The following is a 17,356-nucleotide window of genomic DNA, read 5'->3' on the forward strand; positions in this document are numbered from 1 at the left end:
GAAAGAAGAGTCCATTGCACCCGCGTCCTGCCCCGAGCCGCCGCTGCTGGGGCACGGGGAGAAGAGGTAGCAGGTATAAAGCTTATATTAAAAAAAATATAAACTGGTTTAAACCAAAAATGTGTATTTTTTCCCACCCTTTGCTGGTAGGGTTGCTCCAGCCTGGCTGGGCACACTCGGGTATTTTCCAAGGGCAGGAAGGCTCGGCAGCAAGAACAGAGGAGGGGAGCTTGCCAGAGAGAGGAAACATCCCGGGGCACTTTGGGATGGGCAGTAATTGGGAAGGCTCTGAGGCTCTCCCTGCACGGACGGTTCTTTTAAAAGAATCTTGCACAGGTTTCGGCACCTTGCAAAGGCTCCAAAGCCCATTTATCCCCTCTGGGAACACCGGTCACAGGCGGCTTTGCCCTTGGAGTGGCTGGGCCTCCTTCTTGCTTTCCTGCTGCACTGTTGCATGAATATGGGTGGCAGTAGTGCTAGGGCTGCCAAAATGCTAGAGGAAAACTGAAGAGAACCCCCTGCAACGCTGTCCTCCTCGCCAATGCAACCTGCACGGTGCAGCCTGCACCAGTGTAACGTGCACGGTGGGCCATGCAGCATGCACCAATGCACCCTGCAAACTGCAGCATGCACCGTGCAGCACGCACCGATGCACTATGCAGCCTGTACCGCGCAACGTGCAGCATGCGCCAATGCACCCTGCAGTGTGCACTGTGCAGCATGCACTGATGCAGCACGCAACCTGTACTGTGCAACGTGCAGCATGCACCAATGCATCCTGCAGCGTGCACCATGCAGCATGCACTGACGCAGTATGCAGCCTGTACCGTGCAACGTGCAGCATGCACCAAATGCACCCTGCAAACTGCAGTGTGCACCGTGCAGCATGCACTGATGCAGTATGCAACCTGTACCACGCAACGTGCAGCATGCACCAATGCACCCTGCAGTGTGCACCCTGCAGCATGCAATGATGCAGTATGCAACCTGTACTGTGCAACGTGCAGCATGCACCAATGCATCCTGCAGCGTGCACCATGCAGCATGCACTGACGCAGTATGCAGCCTGTACCGTGCAACGTGCAGCATGCACCAAATGCACCCTGCAAACTGCAGTGTGCACCGTGCAGCATGCACTGATGCAGTATGCAACCTGTACTGTGCAACGTCCAGCATGCACCCATGCACCCTGCAGTCTGCACTGTGCAGCATGCACTGATGCAGTATGCAACCTGTACTGCGCAATGTGCAGCATGCACCCTGCAACTTGCAGTACGCACCACTGCAGTCTCCAACACGCAAAAAAATGCAACCTGCACTGTGCGACACACACCAGGCACCAATGCAGCCTGCAAACCGCAGCGTGCACCACGCAGCTCGCAAGCGGCACCCTGCAGCCGCCCCCGATGCAAGCGGCCCCGCGCGCCCTGCAGCCCGCAGCAATGCAGCATGCACCGATGCAGCCCGCAGCAATGCAGCATGCACCAATGCAGCATGCACCAATGCAGCCCGCAGCATGCGGCACGCACCAATGCGCGCCCCGCCCGCCGGCGTCGCGCCGCGGAGGAGGAGGAGGAGGAAGAGGAGGAGGAAGAGGAGGAGGCCGGGGAGGAAGCGGGAGGCGGCGGAGCGGGCCCGGCCGTGCGCCCCGGCGCCATGGACAGCTCGGGCAAGGAGCGCGAGGCCGTGCAGCTCATGGCCGAGGCCGAGAAGCGCGTCAAGGGCTCGCACTCCTTCCTGCGGGGGCTCTTCGGGTGAGCGGGGAGCCCCAAAAGGCGGCGGGGAGGGACCGGGGGGGCGCCCGGTGCCGCAGCGGGGGCGGCGGGGCGGGATGGCGGGGCTCGGAGCGGCGGGAATGCGGGAATGCGGGAATGCGGGATGTGCCCGGGAATGCGGGATGTGCCCGGGGGAGCGCGGGATGCCGGGGATGGGGACACCAGGCGGGGCCGGGCCTGGGCGGGCAGCCCCGGGGTTATTATTGTACTTATTATTATCTTTATTAATATAATTATTGGGATTTGGGGTGGTGATGGGCAAGGGCGAGGGGGTTTCTTCTTCCTCTCCAGCTTTTGGGACTCCTTCCTCGCTCCCCACCCCGTGCCCTCCTTTATTTGCTTGGCTGGTTCGTTCAAAGCCCTGTGTTAATTGAAACGCTGCGTTTGACCCGTGTTTTTGGGTGAATTTGTCAGGCTCGTGGCTGTGTCGATGGGGGGTCTCCATCTCCTCCCATCCATCTCCTCTCCATCTCCTCCCAATGGGATTTTTCCCCCCCGCGCTCCCCAAACGGGATCTGCCCCTGGTTTCCGCATCCCGTTGGAGCGCGGGGTTCCCCGTGCCGGTGTTACAGGTGCGCGGGCATCCAGGGCTGGGTTTTGCTGGAAGCAATTCCTGGATTGCGTGGGCTGGAAGGGCCGTTCAACCAAGCGATGCGGAGGGTGGCGGCGGCAGCCCCTGCTCCAGCCGCTCCAGGGGATTTTTGGAGCAGCTTCCTTGGTTCCAAGGGGGATTTCCAGCCAGCAGCACCGCTCTGCTCCCGTGCTGCTGGCAGGAGGCCGTGTCGCAGCTTCCTCACGCCGAGGCCTTGTCCTTGCAGCGCCCGGTGCCAAAGCTTTGCTTCAGAGCACGGTTTGGGGCCTGGAAACACGAAAGTGCCATTTTCTGGGGACAGGGAGCATCGCTCGCCTTGCGATGTGCCAACCCGCTGGGTTTTCTCCTCGTTTCCGTGACTCCTTCTTGCCTGTCTGTTTGCAGCGTTGGCCGTGGCTTTTTTGCTGAATAATTCCTGGTCTCCACGGGGTGGCGAGGACGGGACCCGCGTCCTCGGCCTGGCAGGGCTGCTAGCAGCATCCATAGGGGGCTTGGCATGTTTTGGGGAACACGGGTGTTACTGCAGCGTGCGTTTTGTCACGGGCTGCAGTGTGACAAGTGACAGGATGCAAAGATGCAATTGCAGGATGTATCGGAGCAGGGTTGAGCTGGTGAGACCTGCAAAATCCATGCCATGGCAGAGAGCTTGCTGCTCTTAAAGGAGTCATTGGCTTTAGGGGCAGCTCTGAGAAATAGCCCCCCAAAAAGCAGTTTCTTGCTCCGTGGGGGCTTTTGCTTTCCTCTTTTAGGGTTCTGCATTTCTGCTTTGGATCTGCTCCCTGAGTAACTCACCGATGCTGCAGGCAAGGGGAGAAACCAACCTCAGTTGCTGTGGCCCAGGCTTGAGCAGCTTTGATTTGCAAAAATGCTTGGAGACTTGACTTTTCCATAGAAACAAGTGCCTAAAATCATGGTTTGGGGACTTGGTTTTAAAAGCAGGATTGGCTTTATTTATTCTTTTAAGAAAATACCATGTTAAGAGAAAGAGGGGGCAGGCGTAACTGGATGTGTGTGGCTTGTGCAGGTAGCAGCCTGACAAAATGTAATGCCCACAACCTGGGAAGCAGAATTTTAAAGCACTGTATTTAAAAATAAATTCCTTTTGGGCCTCACTGAGCTTAATCGTACAGGGCATGGGTGAGATCGTAATCCTCATGGACAGTTTTCCTAAAACCTTTGGAGTGAAGCAGCAGATTTCCAGAGGCAAATTTCTAATTTTCTTTTGCTAAAAATAGATGAAAAAAAATTCTAAAATCTAAACATCTAAAATCTTTTTATTTAGACAGCAGAAAAACGCCCACTCTTGGGTGACTTGTTCCCTGTTGCACATCATTTGCAAAAGCCAATGGATTCTGACAGAAAATCGAGAAAGAAAATAACCCCCACCCAAAGGTTAAAATGTTACTACTACCTAAATTAAATTGCTCCTTTACTTGCTTTATAATCTGTGTGTTTCTAAAACAAATCAGGCTTTTGGGCTGCCTGGTTTTTATTCTGCATAACTGGCACGTCTATTAGGAATAAATTATTACTGGAGAGCAGCCTGAAAAGACCTACTTGGACCTGTCTTAAGAAAAGAGCACTTAAATGATATTCTTATTTAATGAAAAGTAGTTACAGGCCATAAAGCTCCCATCTCATGTGAGGAGAAAAGCAGATCTTGGGTTCTCCCCAAGGCCATCTGGATGTAGCCTGTTGTCTGGGGGGACACTTGCATCCACAATGCAGTAACATTTTGGGGGGGCCTAAAAGGTTGAAAATCGTCTCATTTTGGGCGGTTTGGCATTACTTTTGTCTCTTTGTGGGGCTTTAGTTCACTCAAAAAGCGGTTCTTAAGGACAAAAACAGTCAGTCTTGAGAAACTGCGTTGAAAGAAAATGTGGTCATTTCCAGGAAAGGCCAAAAGAAGAATAAAATAATGCAACAAATATTTTATCTTCTGCTCATCGGCCAGCTAGTCTGGCTCTTTCTTTTTTTTTTTTTTTGTTAAAGAAGACAGAAATGAACTTCAAGGACTATATGCCTGAGGAGATATGCATTTAATAACAACAACGACCAAAACAACAAATCAAATTCTCTCTTAAGAGAGATTATATTCTCATAATTGATCGTGCAATTCAGGAAGCCGAATTGGATTACTCCAATTCATCGATAAGAATATTCTGAGGTGTTCTCCTTGTGTTCCTCAACTGGGAAATACAGACAGACCTGAAAACCAGGTGTTGCATCGAAGTTCAGTTTGATAGCGTAAATTTACTTGATAAATGTGCACGTTTCTTATGCAGGTGGTGAGGTGTATAGTGTGTTTTAGCTTTTATTTTATATTCTCTGAACAGTGTCGTAGTTGTTGGCACCTTGCAGGTGTTTTGTAGAGTCTCTCATGTTGCCCTCAAACTCAGTTATATTCCTTATCTTGACACCACCCATCATGAAGGGTTTGCACCACGCTGAGTGAAACTCTCCTTGCATTAAGGTTTTGCACGCAATCACGCGTCCCAAGGGAGGTTGTGGATACCGGGTGTTGCTGGGACAAGCCATTTCGTGAAGAAACTGGTGGTGAACCTCCTACTTCAGCTCTCTGGTGCTGCAGAAAGGAAGAACAAGATCCTTTTGTCTGGAAAGGGCCCGCCTGTAACCTCTAGACAACCGTGGCAAATGCTGGTTTTGGCCTGGCCTCAAAGGAGAAGTAGATGTAGGGAAAGCTGCCAAGGAGGTGGTGTACCAGGCTTGGAGTGTTGTTCCCAACACTGAAGAGAAGAAACTGAAGAGTTTTGCGCATTAAAAATGCATTTATTAGCCCAACCGAGCACCCGTCTCTGCTGTGAGCGTTCATGGTGTGACGACACCGCCGAGGACTCGCCGCCCTTGAAGATTTTGCTCATTTATTTCTGGAAGTGCAGGCCTTGGGTCAACATGCACGATTCCCTCTTAAACCAGGTTAAATCTGGAAGCTTGGCTTTCACGCCATCAAACCAGTGGTTTCTTAAGCTTCCCCGTGTCTCTGAGTTGGACGGATTGTGTCTTGTTTGTACTGCTTCCCCAGCTCCTCACTACACACAGGAGGAGGACCAGAAGGAAGCAGTATTCTGCTGGTACTAACGAAATACCAGAGCTTCTTTAACCCATATTTCGTATCAGCATAGGGGATGCAGGAGCAAATCTGCATCTGGACCTGTCGCTTGTTATAGAAACAAAAAGGTAGAAAATGATGGAGAGCAGTCCTGCTGTGATACTGGCCACGTAATTTCAGAGCCCTGGGATGTGTCCCGAGTGGGTCCCTTGGACTTGTGTATGATCAAAGGAAATAGGTGCTCCCTACCTCTCTTTTTTTCCTAGTCTGGATGATGTAGAGCTCCCACACAGATTGCTGGCAGGACTAGGGAACTGGGAGACATGAGGACAGCCATTTCCAGGGGAAAACATGGAAAAAAGTGTAGCAAGTCCCTTGGTCTTGTCTGCATCCTTTTTCACCTGGTGTCCAGTGCTACTGAGGAGCTGCAGCCATGGGTCACTTTGCCCCTAGAGAGGTCTCCCCTGGGCTTCATCCCTGCCCACATCTTCCCTTCCCACATGCAGACAAGGGCTTTGTGGGGTGGGTTTGTCTGAGGAGGGTCCCAACCTGCAGCCAAAGCTCGTTCCTCATGACACAAATCGAGGGGCGCTGGCATGGGGATCAACAAGAAGGGCACCCCGAATTGCAATAATAAAAGAGAAAAGCTGCTTTTCTCTTTAGATAAGACTTGATTATTCTTTTTTTTTTTTTTTTTTTTTGCCTGTTTCCATCTCCTTGTGGTGTGCACCATGACGTGGGAGGCCTAATCAGGTGTCTGAACTGAACTTCTCTCTACTTCCCTCATTTCTCTGACTTTAAGCCTGCCTCTATAGCACACAGAGCAGTTAGAAGTCCGGTTGTTTCCCACACTTCTCCTATACCACTTTCTAGAGGAGTGGAAATCCTTCCCTGTTTTAGGATATGGGCCTTCCACTTTGCTTTCATAGATGTTTGAACCCAAAGTGTGTTGCTAGATGGATGCAGCTCTACCCGGGCCACCCTTGGGGCACTTCTTTATGTATGTAGATGGTAGATATCTCAATTTAGGTAGCCCCATGGCAATCCAGACTGGGCGATTGGCATGTGGAGTATTTTAAAAATACCAAAACTGGATAATGTCATATCTGAAGTTTCTCTTCCTCTGTTCGCTGCGACAGTGGCCACACTGGTGGCACAGAGGCAGTTGCTGAAGGCACAGGACCCGTTGCCTCAGGTTCTTCTGCTCCTCTCAGCCAGCGGTCCAGCAATGGCTTTGCAAACTGATGACCCTGCGTGGTCTTCTTGGTTGGTTTTCCAGAATGTAACATAAGAAAACACAGTGCAAGCCTGCACGAGCCAGTATGTTTTATAAGAAGTTGATTTGCTTAGAAAAGATCTTGTCAAGATGAGGGTCTCCTGAGACGCCTGTGTAGGCGAGCTACCTAAAATTTGGTTTCCTTTCTCTGGATAATAAAATGCTGATATAATATTGTATCTTCTGGGCCTCACTCTTTGTATTGGGATTATACTTGTTTAAGGAGAAGAAAGCAATGGGAGAAGAAAGCATCCCACAACTGGGATGATGGTGAATGACAGTCTCTTGATGCAGTACCGAGGTCACCAGAGCTAGCAGGCTCCCAAACCTTGCTTTAGCTTCTGCCCTGTGTTTTAATAACCGTATTTCATTGCAGCACAGTGTAATTGGCTCTCCTGCTCTGTTTCAGGGGAAACACCAGGTTAGAGGAAGCTTGTGAAATGTACACCAGGGCTGCAAACATGTTCAAGATAGCCAAGAACTGGAGTGGTAAGTACAACCACAGCCTTGGAGACTCTCCTTGTTGTTTACCTTTGAGTTCAGGAATTACAAGTCCCGCAGAAGGAATTAGCATCCAGACCTTGGTTTCTTTTTGTGTGGGTTGTGTCTGCTGCTGCATGCTCTTCTAAGGTGTGCTGTTGCTCATGCATCTCCTTCTCCAAAAGTCCCTGTTATAAGGCAAGGGAAATTCCATGGGCTGCAAGATGCAGATGATTCCCGTGTCACGTCCAGTAGCCAAACCTTGAGTCAAGGCCAGTTATCTTCCCCGGTGCCTTAATGCTGTGAAATCAGGGTAAATGTGCTGTGAAGCAGGTTTTTGCACCGAGTTACAGAGCAAGTGCAGCTACCTCTGCAAGACAGACGCATCTGCTTGGGTAGTTAGTGGAAATGTCTTGTCCTCGTACTGTAATTCTGCTTACTCGATGGTGTGGAGAGGTAAATCCTGCCTGTGGTTCTTTCCCAGCTGCAGGGAATGCGTTTTGCCAGGCAGCCAAACTTCACATGCAGCTGCAGAGCAAACACGATTCAGCGACCAGCTTCGTGGACGCCGGGAACGCTTACAAAAAAGCAGATCCCCAAGGTAATGCACATGAAATCCTGGGTTATTTCATGCGGATCCCAGCTGCAGAGTAGCTGCTAGGCTGAGGTTTTCTTTAATCAGCTGCTTTCTGTGGTTCAAGATCTTCAGTGTAGACTACTGCTAAGCCTTAAGCATAGCCTTGGCTGCTTCTTTTCAGACAAGATATTTACTTAAATGCAATGTTACTTGCAGAGTATGACTGGGCAGGGAATACCTTATCATGGGTGTATAAATCTGATGGAAATTCTGTGAATTAAGGGAGTTTTTCTTTGGATGGAGCTTCAGGTCCGATAGATGAATCATGATGATAGGTAGATGAATCCTTGCAGTTTAGAGAGAGATTTTTTGTAGTTGCTCTACACGCTATGCTCCTTCTGCCACAAAATATACTGTACTAGCACTACTACAAATCATGCTGCTGGTTGTATCTGGAAGGTGATTGCAATAGTGCAGTCCCTGGGTGATAGCTCCAGCATCCCAGCTGCACTCACTGCTTTGGAACAAGATGTGGATTTAAGTGGCCACGGGAGTGCAGCTCGGCTGTGTTCTGCCCATCCCAATTTCCAACAGTCATTTTGATCTCTGAATCGTTGCCTGCACCATAAGGCATGTGAGATGCAGATACCTCAGTCTGGCCTGGGTAGGGGGATCGTGATTAGATTTGCAAACACAAAACTGCTGAGGAGTTGAGTGCCACCACGCACAGGTACGAAACACGTGCCCGTCGTCCCAGGCGTACGTAGGTATTTGTGAAGCTGGTTTTTAGCCTGTCAAACAGAAGTTTTACCACGATCTGCTGAATGGCTTTCGCGGGGGTTGTTCAGAAATGCAGGGTTTCTGATGTGCTGCCTGACCTTGTGTTGTTTTTCCCGACTGCTCACGCTGCAGAGGCCATCAACTGCTTAAATGCAGCTATTGATATCTACACTGACATGGTAAGAAGCCCTGCTGGCTGGGTAGCTTGTGGCCTGATACGTGGTTAATCGTGTGACTATAAGAGATTTAGCTTCATAGATGTTATATGTGTCGACTTGAGAAGGAAACTCCCCATCTCATTCATTCTCTCTCATATTTTCTAGGGGCGATTCACTATTGCTGCCAAGCATCACATCACCATCGCAGAGATTTATGAGGCTGAGCTGGTGGATATTGAGAAGGTAAAGACAATTAATGACCACATTGTTACTGTCGTGTTGCTTTTCCTTCCCCAGCCAGAGGAAGGCCTAGGTCAGCCCAGTTGACAAAATTTGTCTTTCATCCAATATTAGGCTCCTGTGGGTGTAAGTCACTGAAGTTAGAGTTATTCTTACAGCCATCTCCAAGTGTCGACCATTAGGGATCTTTCCAGTTGTCCATCTTTAATTATTTGACAAGTAACTACTAAAGTTAATGGCAGCAGGTTCGATGCTTGCAGGATGATGGTTCAGAGTGATGGAGCTAATAGGTTGGGGCTGAAGTGGGGATTTTTCTCCCTCCCCATCACAAAGGGTATCCTGATTCTTTGCAAGTCAGTTATCTGCAGTGGTGATGAAGCTCCTGCATATTTTCCTTTCCTGTGGCATAGCCTTGAAAACCTGTTCTAGAAGATGCTCCATGGAGGAGGCTGCAGTGGTCTAGGGTTGACCTCTGCTGCTGTTGCACATCCCAACATGATTTTGCAAAGGCCGAGTGGTTTAGGTTTGTTGCTCTGCAAGGTTTTTTGGGGCAGAGACCCAACGGGGACCACCAAGGTTGGGTTTGGAGACAGCTACAAAGTGCTACTGTCCACAAGTGTCTGGTCCCCAGCACTTAGCTGTTCATGTGCTGCCAGCCCTGCAGTTACTGGGGTTGGCTCTCAGGATGAGGAAACTGGAATTGGTGGCAGCTTCTTGTCCTTGCAAACAAGTGCCTGTTACAGGGAACTTGATTTCTAACCAGAGTAACAGTAGATACTCAGCAGGCCAACTAGATAACAAATCTTGTTGAGCCTTGTTGGATGCAAAGTTGTCATTTCTAGATACTACTTTCTGGAGAATCATTTGCCTCATAGGTTGCTCTTTATCAGGTCCTGTTTGGCCACATGAACAATTCCAGCATTAGCTGCCCTGCTTAAATCAAGCGTTACGTCAGGACAGGTCTTTTATTAAAAAGTTAATCGTATTGCGGCAAAACGGAGAGAAGATGTTACATTGTGCTTACGAACATTTTTAGTAGTTGTCTCAGTAGTAATATCGACCCTTTATTAACTGCTCATAGGTGTTTGGGGGTTTTATCACCATCACCATGTGCTCCTCTCACAAAACCCTGCCTTCAGAAGCGCTGTTCATGTTTTGTGTCTTCCAGGCAATCGCACACTACGAGCAGGCTGCAGACTACTACAAGGGAGAAGAATCCAACAGGCAAGTTCTCTTTGCAACTTGGTCTTTGAATTGCTTTTGACAAGAGTTAGAAATGCAGCCTTGATACCTTAGGCTCTCCACGTCCTTGTGCAAGTCGAGATTCTAACTAAAACCTTTGAGATTCACATCCAAGACTCTCTTTCCTTGTGACAAGCTTAGCTTGCTTTGGAAGTCCATCCTGGCTGCACAAAAAGCATGGGGTTGAAAAATTCATGTCCAGCTGAAAGTCCTTGTGCATTTCTATGTGATTTTAGTGTTGATGATTAAAAAACAAGTTGCCCTCATAGGCAGCTTTTATATTCTCTGTGTAATATAGCTCGAAGATACTGTGGCACAGGGTTTTTTGTTCCTTTTTCCCCACCAGTAGCCGGGATGCTACTACTTACTTTATTTGTATTAATTTATTACTCTAGTACCTTATGTGTATAGTGCGTATGAATGCATTATTAATGCCTTATCTGTCTATATCGATTGTACTGATTGCAGTTCAGCCAACAAGTGTCTGCTGAAGGTTGCTGCTTACGCCGCTCAGCTGGAGCAGTACCAGAAGGCCATCGAGATCTACGAGCAGGTTAGTGTGGAAGGGCATCAACAATGGGGCTTAAAGCGTTAAGGCAATCTCAGTGGCCACGAGTGAAATGAGTTTTCCACTGGGAGACTGAGTTTTGTCCATTCCTTTCACCTGAGCCCTTAAGTCTTCACCTGTAGGGTAAATTTGGGGTCTCGTCAAGGGTGGAAAGTTTGTTTGTTTAAATGATGCTGCAAACCAGATGGGAAATGCAGATTGGGGAAAAGTCTGATCTGAAGCCAAAAATTCATTGGAAATGAAAAGCAGGTAGTTGTCCCTCAACAGTGCCAGGCCCTGGAATCTTCAAATCTTGCCTGTTTTGGAGTTGGCTAAGTATTTAAAAGTAGCATTTTACTCTCTGCTTTTCAAAATTGCTTTAACTTAAGCTTTTTAAAATTTTCCTGTGTCCCTGTTGTTATACTTTAACACGCGTTCTGCATCCCTGCAGAGATGCTGAACCCCTATTTTTATGGATGTGGTGTCCTGAAACAGTGCAGTGCCTGACACCAGGTCCTTGGGCTGCTTGGGGATTTTTTCCTTCACTTTGGCTTAATCAAAAATCCATCTAGCTTCCCAACAGGTTTTCTTTTAAAGACGCTGGCAGTTTTTCTCATGGTCTTCGTTCATCGGTCACCAGTTGCACGGTGTCACATGTAACATGAATTAGCTGCTGTGTTTTTAAATCAAGTTCCTAACAATGTGATTTTCTTGAATAATGGTGTGTCTAGGTGGGAACCAATACCATGGACAATCCTTTGCTCAAGTACAGTGCGAAAGAGTATTTCTTCAAAGCTGCCCTGTGCCACTTCATTGTGGATGAGCTGAACGCTAAGGTTAGTGGCTGTCCCGAGCTTCCTGCATCCGCGTTGCCTTTGCAAGAGCGACGCTCCTGCAGGCACAGAATCATAGAATCATGGAATGCTTAAGGTTGGAAGGGACCTCTAGAGATCATCTAGTCCAACCCCCTGCACACGCAGGGTCACCTAGAGCACGTGGCACAGGACTGCGTCCAAGCGGGTTTGGAAGATCTCCAGAGAAGGAGACTCCACAACCTCTCTGGGCAGCCTGTTCCAGTGCTCTGGCACCCTCATAGTTGAAAAAAAAAATTCCTTGCATTCATGTGGACCTTTTGGTGCTTCAGTTTTTGGCCATGACCTCTAGTTCTGTCGGTAGGCATGTCTGTTGCAGGGGTTGAAACTTTTCCTTCCACGTAAATGCTACTTTGCCCCAAAAGTGCAGGGAGGGAGAGGGCTCCGAGCTGTGCTGCTTTCCCAGGAGAGCAGTTGGGAGGCTGCCTTGGGCGAGCAGGGCTGGGAGCTGCTAGGGCTGCGGGTGCCTGGGCATGGATTTAAGGGCTATCATGGCTAAAGCAGCATCACGTTCAGCAAAGCAAGTGGATTTAAGAGCAAGCAGCAGCGACGCAAAGGCGGGAGATCTGTGGCACTTGTTAAGAATCCAGCTTTGAAACCTGGTGTCAGAAGCTGGGAGTTCTCCTTCTTTCTGCTTCTGTCCCTGGTCCCTACCTGCTGTTGCTGCTTTGCTCTTGTCTACTCAAGGATTCACCTGCTGTTGCTGCTTTGCTCTTGTCTACTCAAGGATTCAAATTGGAGCTGACCTCGGTTGGCCCCAAGCTTGTGCCTGTGTGTCCTTGTGCTCTTGGGTTTCCTGGGAATATTTTCTCAAGCTCTCTAATCTTCCAGGACTGGAACTGAAGTGAAAAGCAGCTATTGGCATGCAACATGAACTCAAGGGTTGTCCTCTCTTTTCCAGCTGGCACTCGAGAAATACGAAGAAATGTTCCCAGCATTCACAGATTCAAGAGAGTGCAAGCTATTAAAAGTAAGCAAAACCACTTCCAAAATAATGCTGTCATGTTTGAAAATGAATCCTGCCCTTTCCGCGGCATCTTTCCACCTTGAGGAGGTTTGGTCTTACGATCAAGCCGTGTGGAAGACGTCGGGCTTGCTGTGCACGGGAATCATCCCGTGCAGGTGGGAATGGGAAGGGAAGAGCCATGGGGCAGCCCATGGGAGTGGGCAGCAGTGTGGTGTTTAACTGAAGCAGAACCTGTGACACTGTGTGTGTGTTGTGCCAGAAACTGCTGGAAGCCCACGAGGAGCAGAACTGCGAGGCCTACACCGAGGCAGTAAGTAGCCTGGCACTTGCTGAACGTTCATTTTTGACTGCTGGTTCCGGACAATCTTGAAATTATCTTGTGCTTTTTAATCCCTTTTTCCACTGCTTGGGTCACCTGCTGCACGAGCAGCATTGCAGCATTGCTGCATGGCCCCAGCAGTGTCTGGTCCTTGCAGCGAAGCCATTTGGCTCTGAGTCACAGAACATGGGAGCAGGGTCAGCTCCATTGGGTTGCTCAGAAAATTTACCTCCTGCCATTCCCAAGGCTTGCACCAGTCATAGAATCATAGAATGCTTAAGGTTGGAAGGGACCTCTAGAGGTCATCTAGTCCAACCCCCCTGCATACACAGGGACACCTAGAGCACGTGGCACAGGACTGCGTCCAAGCGGGTTGGAAGATCTCCAGAGAAGGAGACTCCACAACCTCTCTGGGCAGCCTGTTCCAGTGCTCTGTCACTCTCACTGTTAAGAAATTTTTCCTTAAGTTCCTGTGGAACTTTTGGTGCTTCAGTTTGTGGCCATTACCTCTAGTTCTGTCGGTGGCCACCAGTGAAAAGAGGCCGGCCCCATCCTCCTCACTGCCTCCCTTGAGGTACTTCTAGACACTGCTCAGGTCCCCTCTCAGCCTTCTCTTCTCCAGCTGAACAGGCCCAGCTCCCTCAACCTCTCCTCGTAGGCAGTCCCTAGCCTGGGGACTATTTAAAGCTCTGTGTGTGTGTATATAAATATATATATATATATATACAAGTTATATATATTTATGCATATGCGCATTACATATATATGTGTGCAGATACCTAGCGTTGAAAGCCAAAACAAACTGCAACGTGCAGCTTGTGCAGTGTTCTCATTTTGCTTTCCAATATGTAACTCTTGCTGCTTTCACCTTTTCTCCCGCTCCCCGCGACAGGTCAAAGAGTTTGACTCGATATCGCGCTTGGATCAGTGGCTCACGACCATGCTGCTCCGCATCAAGAAGTCCATCCAAGGCGAAGGGGACGGGGACCTCAAGTGAAGCGCTCGTGATGCCTGCGGCGTGCGGCCTCGATAACCCGCTCTCGTGTTTCTGGCCAGGGACTGTCACGGGATAGGTGACAACGTATCTCGCTTAGTTTTGTTGCTTAGGACTCCAACGCCTCCCGTGTTCCTTTCGTGTCCTGCTCTTTGCTGTGGCAGCGTGGGGAGGTGACGCTGGTGAGCTTGAAGACACCCTTCTGGCAGGGTTTTCCCTATCTTTTTTTTTTTTTCCGGTGTGCATTTCCAGCTGCTTTTCCTCGCTGTTTTGTCCCCTAAGGTTGTGACAGTGCAAAAAACTGCTGCCCTGCTCCTGCGTTGTGGCTGAGTCTTGTTTTTATGGACCTTTGTCAATGAGCTTGGGTCTTGTTTTTCCTTTTTGTAATGGTAGAGCTTCTTACATGGCGCTAGTGAAAGGCTTCGTGACGTACCCTGTGCACGTGTGTGTGTACATCCTATACAGATACATGTGTGCACATAGAAATACAGACTGCAGAATGAGCTAGGCTGGAAAACATTTACAATTTGGAGGGCACAGGACTGCTTAGATTGGTGTCCAACCTCTGGTCATGACTGTTCGCCTAGTTAATTCTGTATTTTGCATTTGCAATCTAAATAGAAAATGTATGGTTCTTCTATATTTTCTGGGACCTATTTTTCCACCCATTTTGTGCTGGCCCGTATCCCTCCTCCCCCAAACCAACTGGACCCGCGTAATAATATATTTTTCTAACTTTTTGTTGACCCTGATGTCCTGCTGCTGGCCCGAGCACAGCTCTGTTTGCTCTCCTTGCTCACCATGGCACTGTGCAGAATTATCCACCGAGACTTGGTGTGAACCAAGAACCTTCCCTCGTTGCGGCGAGGGGGACAGACTGCACAGCGCTGGCCTTGAGAAGGTGGAAGCATTTATAAAACTCCCATGGTCACTGAAAAAATGTGTTTTAAAACGTCTGCAACCCAGACGTTTTCGTGCAGTGCTTAGTTTAAGTAGGGACGATGAAGCGACCTATCCAGCTACCTATTCCACGTGTACATGTATTAAGAGGGATTTAGGAGCCTATGCAACTTGGCAGTGGGAGCCAGCACTCAGTATTGCTCCAAGCCGAAGCATTTCCTAGATTCACTAGGAATGTGCAGCAAATGAAGGAGGGCTTGATTGCTGTGGCAAAAACGCTGCCCTTTTCCATTGCCAAAGCAGGAATATTGTTGTATTCCCAGACAGTCCCTGCCCAGGTAGACAGGGATGCTGCAGGCACCCGCAGGTGTTGTCTGGCATGCTGGTCTTCACTTTGCTTCCGATCTAAACACGTGTCTGAAGCACAGCTCAGTGCTAACTTGGCAACTTGTCCTAAGTGTTTTAATAGTGTTAAAGTAGTGCTATATCCACCACTTGCTTGCAAAAAAAAAAAGCTTTCTGGTATAGTCTAAAAAAATAAATATATATTATATATATTTTTTTTTTTCTTTTTTTCTGGGCTGAGTTATTTTCCACGGTCCCTGTTCTGGGTCCGACACCTTTGCAGCACTGGCCGGGCGAGTGGAGCAAAGCCTTGGTTGATGCTGGCTCCTGCAAGCACCTTCGTCCCTTGCTTCGCAGGTGGGTTTTATGGCTCCCGTTTGTGGCCAAGCTCCCCCTGCAGCCAAGTTGCCGCTCAGGCCACCGTGTTTCGCGTGCATCTTCCTCACCAGCGTGGCAAGAAGCCCTTTAGGTTAGATTTGGCTTGCGCTCCCCCACCTGAGATGCCCTTCGCTAGCTCGGCACGCGAGTGCTCCTAGGCCATTCGTTCACCTCTCTGGTTGTCAGTGTTGTGCCGGGGGTGGCTCTGGACGTTGCTTCTGTATCCGCCTGTCACCCGGTGCCACCACGGTCCCTTGCAGCGGCCCCGATGCTTCGCCACGTCCCCCTGCCCCGGCGCGAAGCTCCGTGCTGCGGCCACAACGGAACGGAGCGGCCCCGGCAGCAGCACGGCCTGTTCTGTGTTGAACCTGTACAGTAATAAACCGAATTGTGACCGTCAGCAGTGGTCCTTGTTCTTTAGATGCGAGGCGCGAGCGAAAGCGGGAGCCTTCCAGCCTGCAGGTATTCCGAATTTTTGTGTAGCACCAGACTCTTCATGTTGGCTGTAGGGAGCTTCCAGAGTAGCGGGCTTGAACAAATATTTCAAATATAACCCCTGGGATGTTTCTTTTTTTAAATAAAAGAATAACTTCCTGTAGCTAGAAGATCAAAAAATACATCTAGAGCTCCCTGCCAAAGTTGGGGTGTTTTTCTTGCTTTGCCAACCCCTAAGGTGAGTGCCACGGGCACCCCGATCCGGGAGCGCTGCCGGAGCCGATTCCTGGTGCTTTCTCCTGCCCTGGCCGCTGCCAAACTTGCAAGTGCCATGAGCAGGAGGGAGCCGGGAGCTGCCACCCAGGGGACAGCGGCCACAGGTCACCAAGATGATGGTGCCTGGGGAAGGGTGGCTGGCCCTTTTCTACCCTGCTTGGAGAGGGAGCACTTGGACTCCCTGGGGCCCATGTTGCCTGCGAGCTCGAGATGGCCCAAGGCGAGACCTCAGCCCTGAGCTTAATGCTGGTTCTGCTCCCCTTTAAATAGAGCAGGGCTTGATGGATGCCCACGCGTAACCGAGCACGCGAGGAACGCACGCTCTTGCGTGCGAGTGCCTGAGTGAGGGGGTGTTTAATCGCTGCAATAAACCTCAGATAAAGGCCTAGGGACGGGAGGGATGCTCGTGTGTTATATTTATAGCATCTTGGTGTGGCTCTGGGGCTTGCCCCGTGCACAGATCTCCTGTATTTGCACCTCCCTGGGCTGGTTTTTGGGTTTCAAACCCCCTGACGAACCCCAGACAGCCACAGGTCGTGGGTGGTAAGGCCTGCTGAAAATGCAGTGCAGTAACGTAATGATTCATCTGGTCATTTAAGTGAAGCACGATGGGCAGGGAAGGCGATGCCTCCAACCACTGTGCCTGGATTTGGGAGGGCTGAACCACCTCCCTCCTCCCCAAGGCCCTCATGAAGGTGCTTGCAGTTGGGTTCGCACAAAAAATGGCTCTGCCAGATGCAGTTATAAACTAGGCTCTTGGTGCATGGAAAGGGGGCCAGAATAAAGGCCCATGACAGATAAATCCGTTTAAATTCCTTTCTTTTTCTCTGAGATTATGGCGATAGTCCCTCAGTGTGGTACCTCAAGACCTCGTGATAAAGCATTTGATGGGGAAGGAAAATTGAAGCAACTCTGTTGCAGGAGATGAAGATTTGTCCTTGAAGTAGGCAAATATATGTCCGACTAGATACTTTAAAATCATTTTCTTTGGTATTTGAGGAGGTAAGTCAGCTTCTACCAGCAATCCTGCCTCTTGGAAGGGGTATTACGTTGAAGAGGAGGAGAAATCCCCAGGGAAGTTATGGGGCCAGTACCAGCAAAGGCCGAGTTGCATGAGGACAAAAAATCCGCAA

At 49.5% G+C, this 17,356-nt stretch overlaps 1 protein-coding gene across 1 annotated transcript; it reads left to right on the plus strand.

Moving 5' to 3' along the window:
* The first annotated feature begins 1,619 nt into the window (after positions 1-1,619).
* On the plus strand, positions 1,620-14,063 carry LOC104576961 (beta-soluble NSF attachment protein). The gene is made up of 11 exons (XM_088521293.1): positions 1,620-1,754; positions 7,123-7,202; positions 7,678-7,794; positions 8,683-8,729; positions 8,874-8,951; positions 10,117-10,172; positions 10,659-10,743; positions 11,469-11,573; positions 12,511-12,579; positions 12,836-12,886; positions 13,788-14,063. Exons 1-11 carry the CDS (start codon positions 1,657-1,659, stop codon positions 13,890-13,892), a joined length of 891 nt encoding a protein of 296 aa, XP_088377419.1. The 5' UTR covers positions 1,620-1,656; the 3' UTR covers positions 13,893-14,063.
* The last annotated feature ends 3,293 nt before the right edge of the window (positions 14,064-17,356 follow it).

Source organism: Tinamus guttatus, unplaced genomic scaffold (genome assembly GCF_059628265.1).
Source record: "Tinamus guttatus ecotype Peru unplaced genomic scaffold, ASM5962826v1 Tinamus_guttatus_pri_ptg000116l, whole genome shotgun sequence".
Classification (NCBI taxonomy): Eukaryota; Metazoa; Chordata; class Aves; order Tinamiformes; family Tinamidae; genus Tinamus; species Tinamus guttatus.